At 40.1% G+C, this 13,585-nt stretch overlaps 1 protein-coding gene across 1 annotated transcript in view; it reads left to right on the top strand.

Annotated features, from left to right (window-relative positions):
• Window positions 1-10,053: 10,053 nt before the first annotated feature.
• Window positions 10,054-13,585, top strand: part of pcsk2 (proprotein convertase subtilisin/kexin type 2) — a 29,047-nt gene continuing 25,515 nt past the window's right edge. The window contains exons 1-2 of the mRNA XM_080481203.1: window positions 10,054-10,561; window positions 12,279-12,392. Coding sequence (XP_080337329.1) covers window positions 10,376-10,561; window positions 12,279-12,392 — 300 coding nt within the window. The 5' untranslated portion in view covers window positions 10,054-10,375. The remainder of the gene's footprint in view (window positions 10,562-12,278; window positions 12,393-13,585) is intronic.

Raw genomic sequence — 13,585 nt, 5'->3', positions numbered from 1 at the left:
TAATATATCCATCTTACTCTCTTCTTCTGCCTCTGTCTGGGTTTTCTGTTATATCTCTGACTCATATAATTGCACGGGCTAGTGTAATTCCCCTCATTTTCTCTGTCACACATCCACACAGAGAGGTAATTGATTTCATTCCTTGTGTGTCTAACCCTCCAAACGACACAGGACTCTTGTTACTTGATGTTTTCGTCTCTTTCCTGGTGGAGCCAAAGAAGTCATCTGAGAACCAGCATATGAGATAAAACGAGCATAACAATTCATCAATAGCAGGATCAGTTACATTCACTGGTGATTCATTTGTTCACAGAGCAATCAATTTTATAGTGTTGCTCGGCGAACCTACACCTCCAACACATTGTTGACAACCTTCTCGAAGGTTTGAGTGTGAAGAACAGCTCACTATAGTAGACAAGAAGGCAGGAAAAAGATGTTTTAGAGGGTTGTTGATGATTTTTCTCACACTCTTTCCTTTGCTTCCTCGTCTCGCCTCGTCCTGTCACCTACATTGCTTTCACACCTGAATAACTTTAACATGAAGTTTGGTTGCTTCAAATGACATCAAAGCAAATCAAAATCTTCAGCTCACATGATATTATTTATTTATTTATTTATTTATTTATTTATTTAGTTAGTTATTTATTTATTTATTTATTTATTTATTTATTTATTTATTTATTTATTTATTTATTTATTTATTTATTTATTTATTTATCCATCCATCTATCTATCTATCTATCTATCTATCTATCTATCTATCTATCTATCTATCTATCTATCTATCTATCTATCTATCTATCTATCTATTTATTTATTTATTTATCTATCTATCTATCTATCTATCTATCTATCTATCTATCTATCTATCTATCTATCTATCTATCTATCTATCTATCTATCTATCTATCTATCTATCTATCTATCTATCTATCTATCTATTTATTTATTTATTTATTTATTTATTTATTTATTTATTCATTCATTCATTAATTCATTTAAATCCCGTGGAAACATTAACACATATTGACGCAAAGAAACAAATAGCATTAGTCCTGAAAGTTGCAGCTTCAGGTAGCTCATCTCAAGTTGAACTTTGCTTTAACAAGCTAATTGATTTTTTCATACCACCTCTGGAGCGCACTGTGCCTATTTTCAGTTCTTTTCTAATCTCTTTCTTCCTCCTTTCTCCCTTGAAGACTGTCTCCTAGCAATCTGAGCTATTTGTCTTGGTTCCCCTGTATTCTTGGTCATCACCCAGTGGACAGCTTCAATTGCGCCACAATACCTTGTTCTAAGCTCTGCACCTCTAGGATGCTATTGTATCTCAACCAAGTTAACTAAGTGTTGTAATAACCTGTTGTAATAACTATATAGACAATGAATTTAGTTTCAGTGGACCTAATAAAATCTTTTTGCTTAAAAATAGCCAAAAAAACAACAAAAATCCAAGTTAGTCATATTATATCTTGTAAACTAGTTCAGTATAAGTTCTGATCGTAATTTTTCTTATGTATGATTATTCTTATGACCTCCTTCCCTTGCCGTTGGACTTTATTGACAGAACCTTCATTTTTATTTAATTTAATTTTTTTAAATTTGAGCGACTCTGTATGCATACAAATTAAACTGGTGGATTATAATACATATGATCTTGTATTGTAAATTTGTTCTTTCATGCTTATGATTTTGGTAGTGTTCAGGGTGAGATGAAAGTCTGAACCTTAAAATTACTGTTGCGATTCATGTCCTTTTTTTTTTTTCTGTGACAAACTGGAAAATCGAAATGATTACTAAAATATAGACATGTTTTTGCTTGGGGTTTGATGACTGGCTCATTTTATTTAGTAAATTAAACAATCCATTAATGGAAATCAAACAAAAATGAAAAATCTTAATGGCTAGTTTGCAAGATATGAGCTTCATTCATCTTGTCAATCCAACTAATGGAGCTGAGAACAAATGCATTTGTAAACTGTGAATAGGCCTCCAGTCCATCACAGGCTGAGAGAGCCCACTATCAGAAATTCTATTAAATGAGTGTATGTACCTTTTCTTGAAATATTTAGTTAATTCACTTAATTTAATAAGAAATTAGGTTCTATATTGTATTTGTTCCATATCTCAGCCTTGCAGCCACCCATAGGTTGTTTACTCAGAACGCCATGACATGAACGTGAAGTAACGAAACCCCCACCTAGAATGAATCAAACTGCTGCAAAATAACCTATGAGGGATTATTCATGTGTTGCTCCATTTTGCCAAATGTCAAATGTCAAATGTCAAATCAGAGTCAACATCGGAGAATAAACAGGGCACACACGGATGCATTTGCAGCATTTGCTGAGTGTTTATCTACGTCACCACTGGTACATTATGGTGAGAAGTAAAATGTTCTTGGTAATAAGAGGCAGGTAAGTGCCATAGTACAGTGTGTCAGAGGAAAATTACACTCTGTGTAAACTACCTGCCTCCGAGCTTTTTCAGGTAGGCAGGTTGTCTTGAAGAGCTCACCCACAGTTTATAGACACACTGGGTTTGTTAAGCCTAATGGTCCTTGTATTGATTGGCTGGGGTATCCTCGCAAATGGCAGGGGTGGAATGAACAATGAGATTCTCATTGAGAATCTCTAAATGCATTTCAGCTTGTAGTTTTATTGACCCTCGTGGAGGAGCTAGTGCCAGGCTTATTTACACAGTTTGCCACAGGCCTGTTTTTACAATGGCATGATGGATCTGTGAGGGCGGCATTGAAGGAAGCAATGTGCATCAACCACTGCACACTTGACTGGTTATAATGAGGTGAACGGCACTATAAGGTGGACACGGTTAGTAAAGCTGTGGAGTGAAAACAATTTAACTGTATTCAAATGAATTACCTATTCCTGATTAAATAAATGAGGCCACACTGAATAAATTAATCAGCACAGGACAGTGCTGCTAATTAGCTGTGCTGACTTCACAGTCAGTAGACAGAATGGCAGGCTAATCGCTCAGCTGCTGGCAGCTCGGTGCCCTGACTGAGCTGCACAGAGACTGTGGCCATCACTAATCCCAGGCTGGATTTTCACATCTGTGTTAGGAGTCGGATGAAAAGCATCAAACTCCATGTTTCCATGAGCGTCTCGGCTCCTGCTGACGTGTGCACTGCTCACACACAAAAGGGTGAAAGCAGAACGTGCCAGCTTAGCAACATGGAAAAGCATGAGTATCCACACCTGATGCTGTTTTATAAGGTGTTTTTTTGGGGTGTTTTTTTTGCGAAAAAGAGGTCCTATCAATTAATGGAAATGTTGCTGTCATTTACCCCCCCCCCCCCCCCCCCCCCGACACACCCTTTTTAAAAAAAAAAAGAAAATGTCATGTTTTATTCATTCCTTTCAAGCAATTTGCTTTGATGATCAAAATATATCAGAATTTGTGCACTGGTAAACAGTTAAAGAACATGATATGTCACTAATTGCTCGTGGGGTAGCCATGTTTGCCCTGTGCCCCGTGTGGCTTTTGTAAAAAAAAAAAATACAGTTTTGTTTACTTTCTTAATGGACTTTGCTCTTTGACTGCAAGTACTGTATGTAGGACAATACTGCAAAGAGGCTTGGAAACCTCTGAGACACTATTACCATTAGCCCTAATGTCCTTTTAAAATGGAAAGAGCATCAGAGCCACACACACAGACTGCTGTGTATGCTTTTTGTGTGAGACAACCTCTTTGTCATTATATCCTCCCAAGGTCACTTGGCCCTTTCCACCTCCTGTAGTCACAGACACATTAGAAATTAGCTCCTTAGAAAAGGCCATCTCTGAAGCTGGATGACTGATGTGAACATTTTACACTCTATTTAAAGTATGACGGTCTAACAATTTGATATGACAAGATTCTCACTCATTAACCTTAGGGATACATACACACTCTGACAGGAATGGGCACGCCGTGTCTGTATCTCAAGAGAAAAAGATGACCTATCTGGATAATATTTGGAAATGTGAGTCATGCTTTTTTTTCCCCACATGCAGGTCCAGACAGAGGACATGGTATTCTGTTGTTTATGACCATTATCTTATCATCCGTATGACTATTTTTCTGTTGTGTTTTGATCATCAGACTCTCTTAAAAGGCAAGTGGCATTTAACACTGCATCGGCAAACGTCAGCGCTCGACTAAAGCTGATAATTGCTCATCCCTCAGATTGGAGATGGCTGACTTTACTGATGTCTTAATGAGAATAAAGAAAGTAATGGGAATGTTGGCAGTGCTGGATACGAGGTCCAGTTTGGGTACTAGGAGGCTTGATTAGAAAAATTAAGTCTGGGATAATGTTTGCCACAATGGCCAATCAAAATCATCAGTCACAAATGTGTTTGAGGTGACTGATTCTGGCATGTTGGGGGCACTCAGCATGATATACTGATAATGACAATTACACCACTACAGTCATGACATCGACATCATTTTTGGATACATGCTGGGCACGGGTGCTTGTGTCTCATCCACAAAGTTACTGGGAACTCTAAAGCACACACTGTTATTTATTTATTTATTTATTCTTTGCTGATAATTGCTGTGTTTTGATAAATCATGCCATTATTTGAAACAGAGTAGGAGCTGCTGGCAAATGGCTCAACTCAAACTAAAGCTCACAGTTGACGCTGCCATTCCAATTAGCATAAAGTGACAGAAAGATAATCATTGTACATTTGTGGTAACAGAAAGCATAGCCATTTTAATCTTTGAAAAAGAGGTATGAGCAATAAGGTATCTGAAATGTTAAAACCGATAAGCTTTACAGAGCCTCACCTCAGACATATGAATGTTTCTTGGCAAACAGTGAACGAGGCTGTCTCACGAGCCAAGTGAGATTGCTAATTAATCAAATCACTCTACCTTTTTTCCCCCCATCCTCTCTCAAACGTGATTAATCTCTAAAGCTAATTTGCATGTCCTCTTGCGCCCTCCTCCATGGTGCATTCATTAGAAGGCACTGAATACTCACCTCAAAATAAGTAATACAGTAATAAGTTTTTCTTTTCCAATTAAACAGAATTTATATTCAGGATCTGCTTTGAATATCAACGCAGGTGGTACCTTTGCTCTTGCAGCACCTCCATTACTGTTTGCTCAGGAAACTGCATGATGACTGCACTTGTGCACGTTATAATAGCTTAGGGCTTTTTCCCCCGCCCCGAGTAAAGAATACATGAATTGGTAATACAGGATATTTGTCCTCCATATTGACATTGAGTCTTTGCATAAACTCCACAAGGACATATTCAGTACGACAGGTACTAATTCAAGCATATAAGTACAGACGGAGAGAGAGAGAGAGAGAGAGAGAGAGAGAGAGAGAGAGAGGAGAGAGAGAGAGAGAGAGAGAGAGAGAGAGAGAGAGAGAGAGAGATAGAGAGTTGTAATTTCTTGTGAAAAAACAACAACAACAAAAGCCCAGGAAATCTTTATTTTCAGACTGAGTATAATATTTAAAGCGGCTGATTGGTTAACATCGTGATTGAAGGGCATGACATATGTGAGGATTCGTGTGATTTAATGTTAACAGAACGCTTGTTATTGGAGATTAACATGGGAATGATTGCCACATGGTTTTCTCAAGTGTGTTTTCTGTATTTATTTTTCATTCAGCAGCTGTGGCTAAGCTGGAAGAGCAGGTAATCTAATCTTTAAGGTTGGTAGTTTGAATGTGTGGATGTGATTATGTCAAGATTGTTCAGTTGGTAAAGCACATATGAGCTAGTCCATTTTATATTACAATCACTATGCAACAAATGGTACAAAAACCGAAAAAAGCATCACTTAATGGTTTAAACCTAACAATGAATAACCACATTAAGTACATAATCAAATTAAAGCTCCATTTTATGCTATCACTGCAAAAGCCTGTTGCAGCATCTGCTTATTTCATTTCTGTTTAACAACAGAAAATACTACCTCACTCTGTTTATGTCAGGATAGACTTACACATCCAATAGGATTCAAATATGACTCAGTGCATGTATGGGATGTATTGGATTATTAACACAGGCATTGTAGTCCATCACAGTTTATATGATGTTCAATTTTAGCTGATGGTCAAGCAGAAGCACAAAGGAATATCAATAGCATCCACATTAAGTAGGACTCTGCAGAGAGACAAATCAAAACATCACAACAGTCTCGCCTCACGACTGAAAGCTATGGGGTGTGGTGAAACCTGAATTATGTGCTTCCCACAGGACAAAGCACTCTTTCCGGAGACTCCCTCCGACCTGCAGGGGGGATGTAAACAGCACTTGCGTGACAACATGACGGTTCTGAAGAGCTGGAGGAGTGAGGAAATGTTACATGATATACTGCTTTGTAGCAGAAGGGGGCAGAGGAAGATATAAATAGGAAGGGATGATATAAAATATGGGGATGTGCAAGGAGGAAGGAGAATGATGGGTTCAATGTATTTATCTCCGGTGCTGAACTGTGTGGCTCATGACAAATCGGGCTGGTGTTTCCACCTGAGCTGTCCACGCTGCCTGCCATGCCTCACAGCACATTAAGTCCAGCATAACCTCATGTCGTCCCTCTGCCCCGTGCTATCTGCTGCTCCAGCTGCTCTGATGGAAGTAAAAGATCTTCATGACACAGTATTAGAGCCACGTCTGCCTGTTAAGTGGCTGCAATTAAATCCCACTTTCATGGTGGATATGTCTGAAAATCAAAATCGGGAGAGTTTTAGCTCCCGCATCAATTTTAACACATTATATGCGTCAGGTTAGGCTCAGATTTCAACAACTGAAGATTAACTTTTTGCTATGTGCTATTTGTGTCCAAGAGACCACAGTTGAAGCCAACCCGAGCGATAGTAAGTAGAAGACACTGAAGTAATGATATGTCATCACTTGTCACTGCACTGCCATTATGAAGACCACTGGTGTCAGGGTGTGTTTCGATATCTCTCTACTTTTGAAGGCTGGTATCTTATCTTGCAGAACCAGAGGCAGGCAGGAGCTTACTATAGGCAGAATGAAGCGAAGAAGAAGGAGAACGAATAAAACCATCAAATGTGAAGCTCCCAACGCATTCCACACTGCAATCAATGCGGATATAGTAACCACAGTCCCAAGACTCTCTCAGACACATCCCATCCCACAACACTAGCTGGCACTGACAGAGCAGTAGAGTGTAGAATTGGCTCTGGAATGACGAGAGGAAAGGATAAGACATTTGTCTTTGCTCTTTTTAACCTGGTTTTTAATTTGTGTGACACCGACGGAGGTGGAAACTGTTATATTTTAAAAAGGCTCATCGCTTGATTTTCAGGTTTGCCAACATCATTTACAGTCATGTTCACTCATCTGCATTTCAGTGTGCTGGCCTCATGGTTGGATATTTTTAATTAAAATACAAACAACTATTTTGTTGCAGGCCCACTGATTCTTTTTCAGAGTGTTTTTGACTTTGACATTCATAACCCGCGACGGCCTGCAAGAGTACAAGATCAATACAACCCTATTTCGTGTCTGTTTGAAAGGTTGGTGGCAAAGGCTGCAGAGGCTTTGTCATGATTTTATGATCTGTGTGTTTTGGTGTGTGCATGCGTGATGATCCACTGAGCATCAGCTTGTAACTGCCTGTTTAATCTCTTTTGCTCGCGCTGAAACTCTGACAGACAACATGCATTCCCACCAGCCTGAGGCGAGTATGAAAAATTAAAGATCGGTGTTTTTCAGCTCCTCCTTCAACACTGCTGCAGATGCACATCCATGCATTTTAACAACTCTATTTATGTTATGACCTCTCCGCACAGGCAGCCTTTAATATAAAGTTGCCTGCTCACATAGTGTGAAATAACATTGGGAGGCAGAGCTTTAAATGAGTAGTTAACCTTGTACTTCGGGTTTACCTGGCACAAGACTATTTCATTATTTCACCTTGCAGCAATGAACATATCTTTGTAATGTTTCTGTTAACACACAGAAATTGTGGAACAAATGATTAAAAGTAGAATGATCTCAAATAGAACTGGTCTTCTAAGCCTCAAACCCTAAGAAATATTAAAATGAGAAAGTATTTCAACTGATGTTTCAAAAGACCATTTATAACACTTGCTTTTGTTGAAGATACAAATCCAAATCTAAGTAATATCAAGGGCTCTTTGATAATAATATAAAAACAAAAGGGATAATGAGGATACAACACAAAATGTGAACTGATTGAATGAACTCCCAAGTCTGTACTAAAGAAAATGAGGTTTCTTCCCGAGATGTATGAATTTGTTGAATATTTCACCTGGGTTTCTCACACGTATTTGTGATCATTCTGTCTTGAATACATGTTTGTAAACCCAAGTGAAATATCTAAGAACTTATTAGATTCTTGGACGAAACATATTTTCAATAGGGGATATTGAGTTTAGGGAGCAACCAGAAACTTGGCATTAAATCCTAAACACAGTAATTCCCAGACACTAGTTGTGTCAGTGAGTTCAACCTGTGCCAAATAAGACATGACCTGCTACCTTGACCTATCTTGTGCGTAATCTATCTATATTTACCTGTGAAAACTATACGCAATATCTCTTAGTTCACACAAAGAGAGTGGGAATTAAAGGAATACTAAAGCCTGTTTCTTATAAATGTCTCTAAAAGCAGAATATTCTGTGGGTTTGTTTAGCAGATATTTCATCCACTGTGTGAATCAGCAGCAGTGTGGGTCAGTCACGCCGATGCAGAGGAGAGGGATGCTGGCTTTCCCAAACAAAATAAATAATCTCTTAGCTGCAGAATGACAGCAGTGTGGGAGGAGGTTTGCAAGGACCATGGAAACGGTGATTAGTAAAGTGGTTCACTTATAGAGAATTCACCTTCATTACGTTTTTATTTTTTTTTGAGCTGTCCCTGATGACAAAGTCACGTGGCTTGATGCAGTCCCCTGTTATACCACCTTTTAGATCATATTATGTAACAGTGTGAACATTTGACAGCCCACCATTATGGTGATGGATTAGTGTTTTTAAAACGGGCGCACACAGACTTGACAGAGATTAACTTGAACTAAACACTGTTGGGAGAATGTATAGAAGACCATTTGATGAGAGTTTCTCCATGTTCCGCCACATCCGTTCGGGTTATTGGAGGTAATTCTCGAAATTTCTCCCCTTCTGGGAAATGGAGGGGGAGAACTGAGATGGGCGAGAGTATTTTTATGCAGCTTGTATTTGCACTTGTTCAAGATCTTTTTGTTCTGATGTGCTAGACACTTCAAGCATGGAACCGACTGTTCTTAATGAGGACTTCAGGGACTGGCAGGATAATATTGGTCACGGCTGGAAAGAACCAAAGGAAAGGAAATAAACCTCCTTGGGCTGTTGGTTTACAGCTTATGCATAAAAGCACATGGAGTGTCCTGCTAATTGGAGAACATGTTGACTCTCAAATTGGCCAATAAATGAAGGGGACTCTGGGGGCATCTTTACTCAAGTCAGGGCAATGAATTGTCACATCAGGTGACCACCATCAAGTCCTTCAGTCTGAACTGACTGCAAGAGGCTTGAGAAGTATCAGTTCCCCTTTCTTTTCTCAGCATCTTGTTGAGGAAAATGTATTCTTCCCTCTTGCTTTCCGTTTTCTTGCATTTCTTAATCACATATCTTCTACCTTGTCAATGTAGGGAATAGGAAGGAAGGCGAGGAGTCTTTTAACGAGCAGCTTTAGTAAGCTCAGTGCTTTGCTGTTCACATCCAAATGACCAATTACAGTCCAGCAGCATTTCTCTTACATTCCACTGCACGGAAAGGGGTAAAACGCCTAAAATGTGTTTGGATCAATGTAGGAACATGATATCAGGAATATAATGGCATGCAGAAAGGTCACGACATATGGTGTACTAACCCTGGATGGTATGTGAGACACTAATCAATCTCCTTCGTATTAACTCTATGGGAGGACTTGTCCAAGGTGCTGAAAAGTGGCCCGGAGTTCATCCAGAGAGGAAACGGTGGGGTGGGAGGGGTGGGGGGGCACAACCGCCGGAGCCCATTGGTACGACGTCACGCGCAGAAACTACCCGAGCGAGGAAGGTAAATGAATTACGGATGAGAAGAAGAGGAGGAGGAGGAGAGATAGAAAGCTGAGGATGCAGGTTTGGGTCCACAACACGCAACCGCCCCAGTCGAAGCAGAAGGCTTGAAGCGGCTCGGTTGGAATCCAACTTCCTGTGGCGGAGATGCGCCCGCAAAAGCTTTGATTTTTCCCTCTTCGCGTCCTTCTCCTCCTCATCCTGCTCTTTCCCTCCATCGAGGAGCATCCCGCGCACTTGATTTGACTTCGACGGTCAGGAAGGCAGGCAGGCAGGCAGGCGGGCAGGCGGACCGACAAGAAGCCAGACACGATGCGTACTGGATCTCCCCGATATGGGACAGCCGTGGGAATTGTAGTGATCCTGGAGGCTTTGCTGCTCGCGAGCCGCGCTGCAGAAGGAGCGTTAACGCACCATCTCCTGGTTCAGTTGCACGAGGACGCACGGGATGAGGCGCACCAACTTGCAGCACAACATGGGTTCCAGAGTGCCCGGAAGGTAGGGGACCCCCCCTCCCCGCGAATTCCAAAACAAACCCACACACTCTCCAGTATAAAGACATGATTCGATTTCACAAATGACAAAAATATAGAATATGCTTGTATGCATGTCTGGCGACCAGTCGATCCTTTCTCAGTGGCAGAGAAGTCAGACATCCTGTTTTCAGTTCACTAGTGACCAGTTTTTACTCTATTTGTTTTGACTTCATTGCACTTTTCCTTCAGCTGATGGCGTCGCCAGGCCCTGCTTGTTGCTTTGTCCTCTGGCCTATTGACCAAATTAAATCATGTTTCAAAACCTATTCGATTTCGGTATCCTTCAAAGCAGAGACACCTGCAGCCATCTGTGACAGAGAGATGCTCTTTAAAAAAAATCAGATCAAGCCCCACCAGGGGTTTCTCTCACAGCACAAAGTTGTGCTGTGATCTCATCTTTGACATCCGTTCTGCTTACATTTTTCCCCTTTTATGTATTTATCTTCTCAAATCCATCTAACAATCATAATCACCATGTTTATTTCTGTCCAAAAGAACACTTTTCTGTAAAATGGCAACACGTTTTGAATGAGATTTCCCACACAGAGTATTAACATTTCATGGACCTTCTTTGTAGTGAGATTATCCTCACCTGGGACAACACTTGTTTTAAATAGCCTGCCATGTACAGCATATAACACCTTACAATGTGTCAAAAGACATAGCAAGCCGTTGATGGCAGGCCAATGGAAATTATTCCCTGGCTGTGTGTGTTCTTGTCACATGTCAAAATAAATGTGTGGGTGAGATTGGCTGGAGCCTTAGTCAGTGAGGTGTAGCAGAAAACAGAGGGGTGTCTGTGCCGCTCTGAATCAAGATTCTCTGCATTTTCTTTGTTTACATTCACAATCAAACTGTTTCAATCTGGAACTCATCATAATAACATATCTTAATGATTACCAATTCTGCGATTGCTTGTTCACTTTTATTTTATTTTGTAGGCTCTGGATCTTCTCTGCCATCTACTGCCTCCGAGGTTATGTAATCTGTGGCTATATTTGTCTTAATGAGATATGCACCATTAAATAATGTCTGTGTTTAAATTATCTCCATTTGCTGTCTAATTAACTAGACTGGAAGACAGAAACACAACCGTATCTAAAATATTCAGGAAGATGGGGGATCACCCAACATAAAATAAGCCTAATTATTAAAGAGTATGATTTTCAACTTTGGCTTTTGTTCTTTGTTTAGCATGCAGAGGTTTTTCAACTACAATATTGCACTAAAGAGCAGGGGAAGATACAAATAATCTCCATCCCTCCACTAGTATTACATTTTCACATTAGATCTGACAGGCACATCTGAAAGCATTTATTTTGAGGATTGACCTGCACCCCGGCTGTTACTAAAGCGCGAGGGGGTCTTTAATCTGTGCTCTGCGCTGGAGGGAAAGCTCTGGATGATGCATCTCATTTCCCTGCCCTTGTGATTTATTGTGGTTGATTACAGCACTGTTTCTCCGGTGCCTTAAAATAGACCCTCGGTGAAAGCCAGAGAATCAGTGCCCTTGTTCCCTCCTGGAGGATGACCTCCTGTGCTTCTCTTCCATTTAGGGCCCATTGTATTCTGATTTGCCATTCATACTTTGTGATTGCTGCTGTTGTGTTTGCCTTCATGTCTGTTTTTGCCCGTGATGCGTTTTCTTCACTTGTCTGTATCTTTTCCTTTTTACCTAGCTTCCCTTCGGAGAAGGACTCTTTCACTTCTATCCTCAGGACACTTCAAAGAGGAGGAGCAAACGCAGCACTCAGAGCACTCGCAGCAGGCAGCGGCTCCAGAAGGACAGAAGGGTGAGCCTGCACGCACGACGCAAAGGCACTGCTACCTCTGCGCATGTGCCTCCAGTAGCATGGCCTCTCGTTCAGTCAGCATGGAGATACCGCCCAAATCAGGCCTTTAACCTTAAGGGAGCAAGAGGCACAAAGTCAACAAAACAGGTTTCTTACAGCTTCTGAGATGGTTGACAGCAAAATTCAAAAAAACTAAGCGCATTCTATCATATGGACTATTTTGTTCAGGTTTCAAATTGAGACTTCTACTGATGTTACCACAGAATTCTTTCTGGGACAGTTTTTTTGTGATTTCTGACTTTCTTTATTCTATTATCATCAAAAAAGGACTATATTGTGCCACCTGGGGGATCGGAAATCATGTTAAATGCGAATATTTATCATCCAATTGGAAATCATTTTGTAAATTTTACTTTTAACCCAAACATGCATTTTGATTGTTTTATTAAAATATAGGTTGGTTTTTTTTAGCTTTGTGTTTTCTTTTTTACATGAATTCTCCCCTTGTCCACCTAAGAAGTAGCCTCATGAGATTGTGATTTCTTTCTAAAGACTGAAGGATTTATCAGCCCTCTATTGTTGTCATTATCATTATCATTTTTTTATATGCTGTCATTTATCGTCAGCTTACTAATACATATTTAATATCAGAAGGAGGGAATAATCATCTATACTTTTAAACGACACATTTGTTGTTCTATAATATATTTTTCCCTGAGTAGTCTACAAATGTCTCATTGGTGTGCATGTGCATGTGTTTACTGTGTATTATACATTTCTAAATTTCTGATTTATCTTCATCGCATTATGTACATGGTATGTGCATATTTCATTGTTGATTCTTTTGTCTCACAGGATGATAATCTGCTAGTTTTTGCCTTTGGTTCAATACCCACAAAAGATATCCTGCTGAAAGAAATGTATAATAAAGACACACAACGTATTCGCTTTAAGATTACCTGCATTGATTGTAGTGGGAGCTGGGAAGTAATCTTACATATTGAGCTTGTTGACACACAGAGTAGTTTGATCCAAATAGAGGACAGTGAGATCTGCTGCTCCTTCGCACTCTTATATGAATAATAAAGTTTGGCTGTGTGCTCAGCCCCATGTGCTGAGGTCTGTCCACTGCTGGAGGCAGTGGAAGTGGAGGTCCTGCTGCTCACAATCAACTATCCTCTCTAATTGCCGTT

Source organism: Lipophrys pholis (assembly GCF_963383615.2).
Source record: "Lipophrys pholis genome assembly, chromosome: 15".
Classification (NCBI taxonomy): Eukaryota; Metazoa; Chordata; class Actinopteri; order Blenniiformes; family Blenniidae; genus Lipophrys; species Lipophrys pholis.
This window is presented reverse-complemented; position numbering and strand designations above follow the sequence as displayed.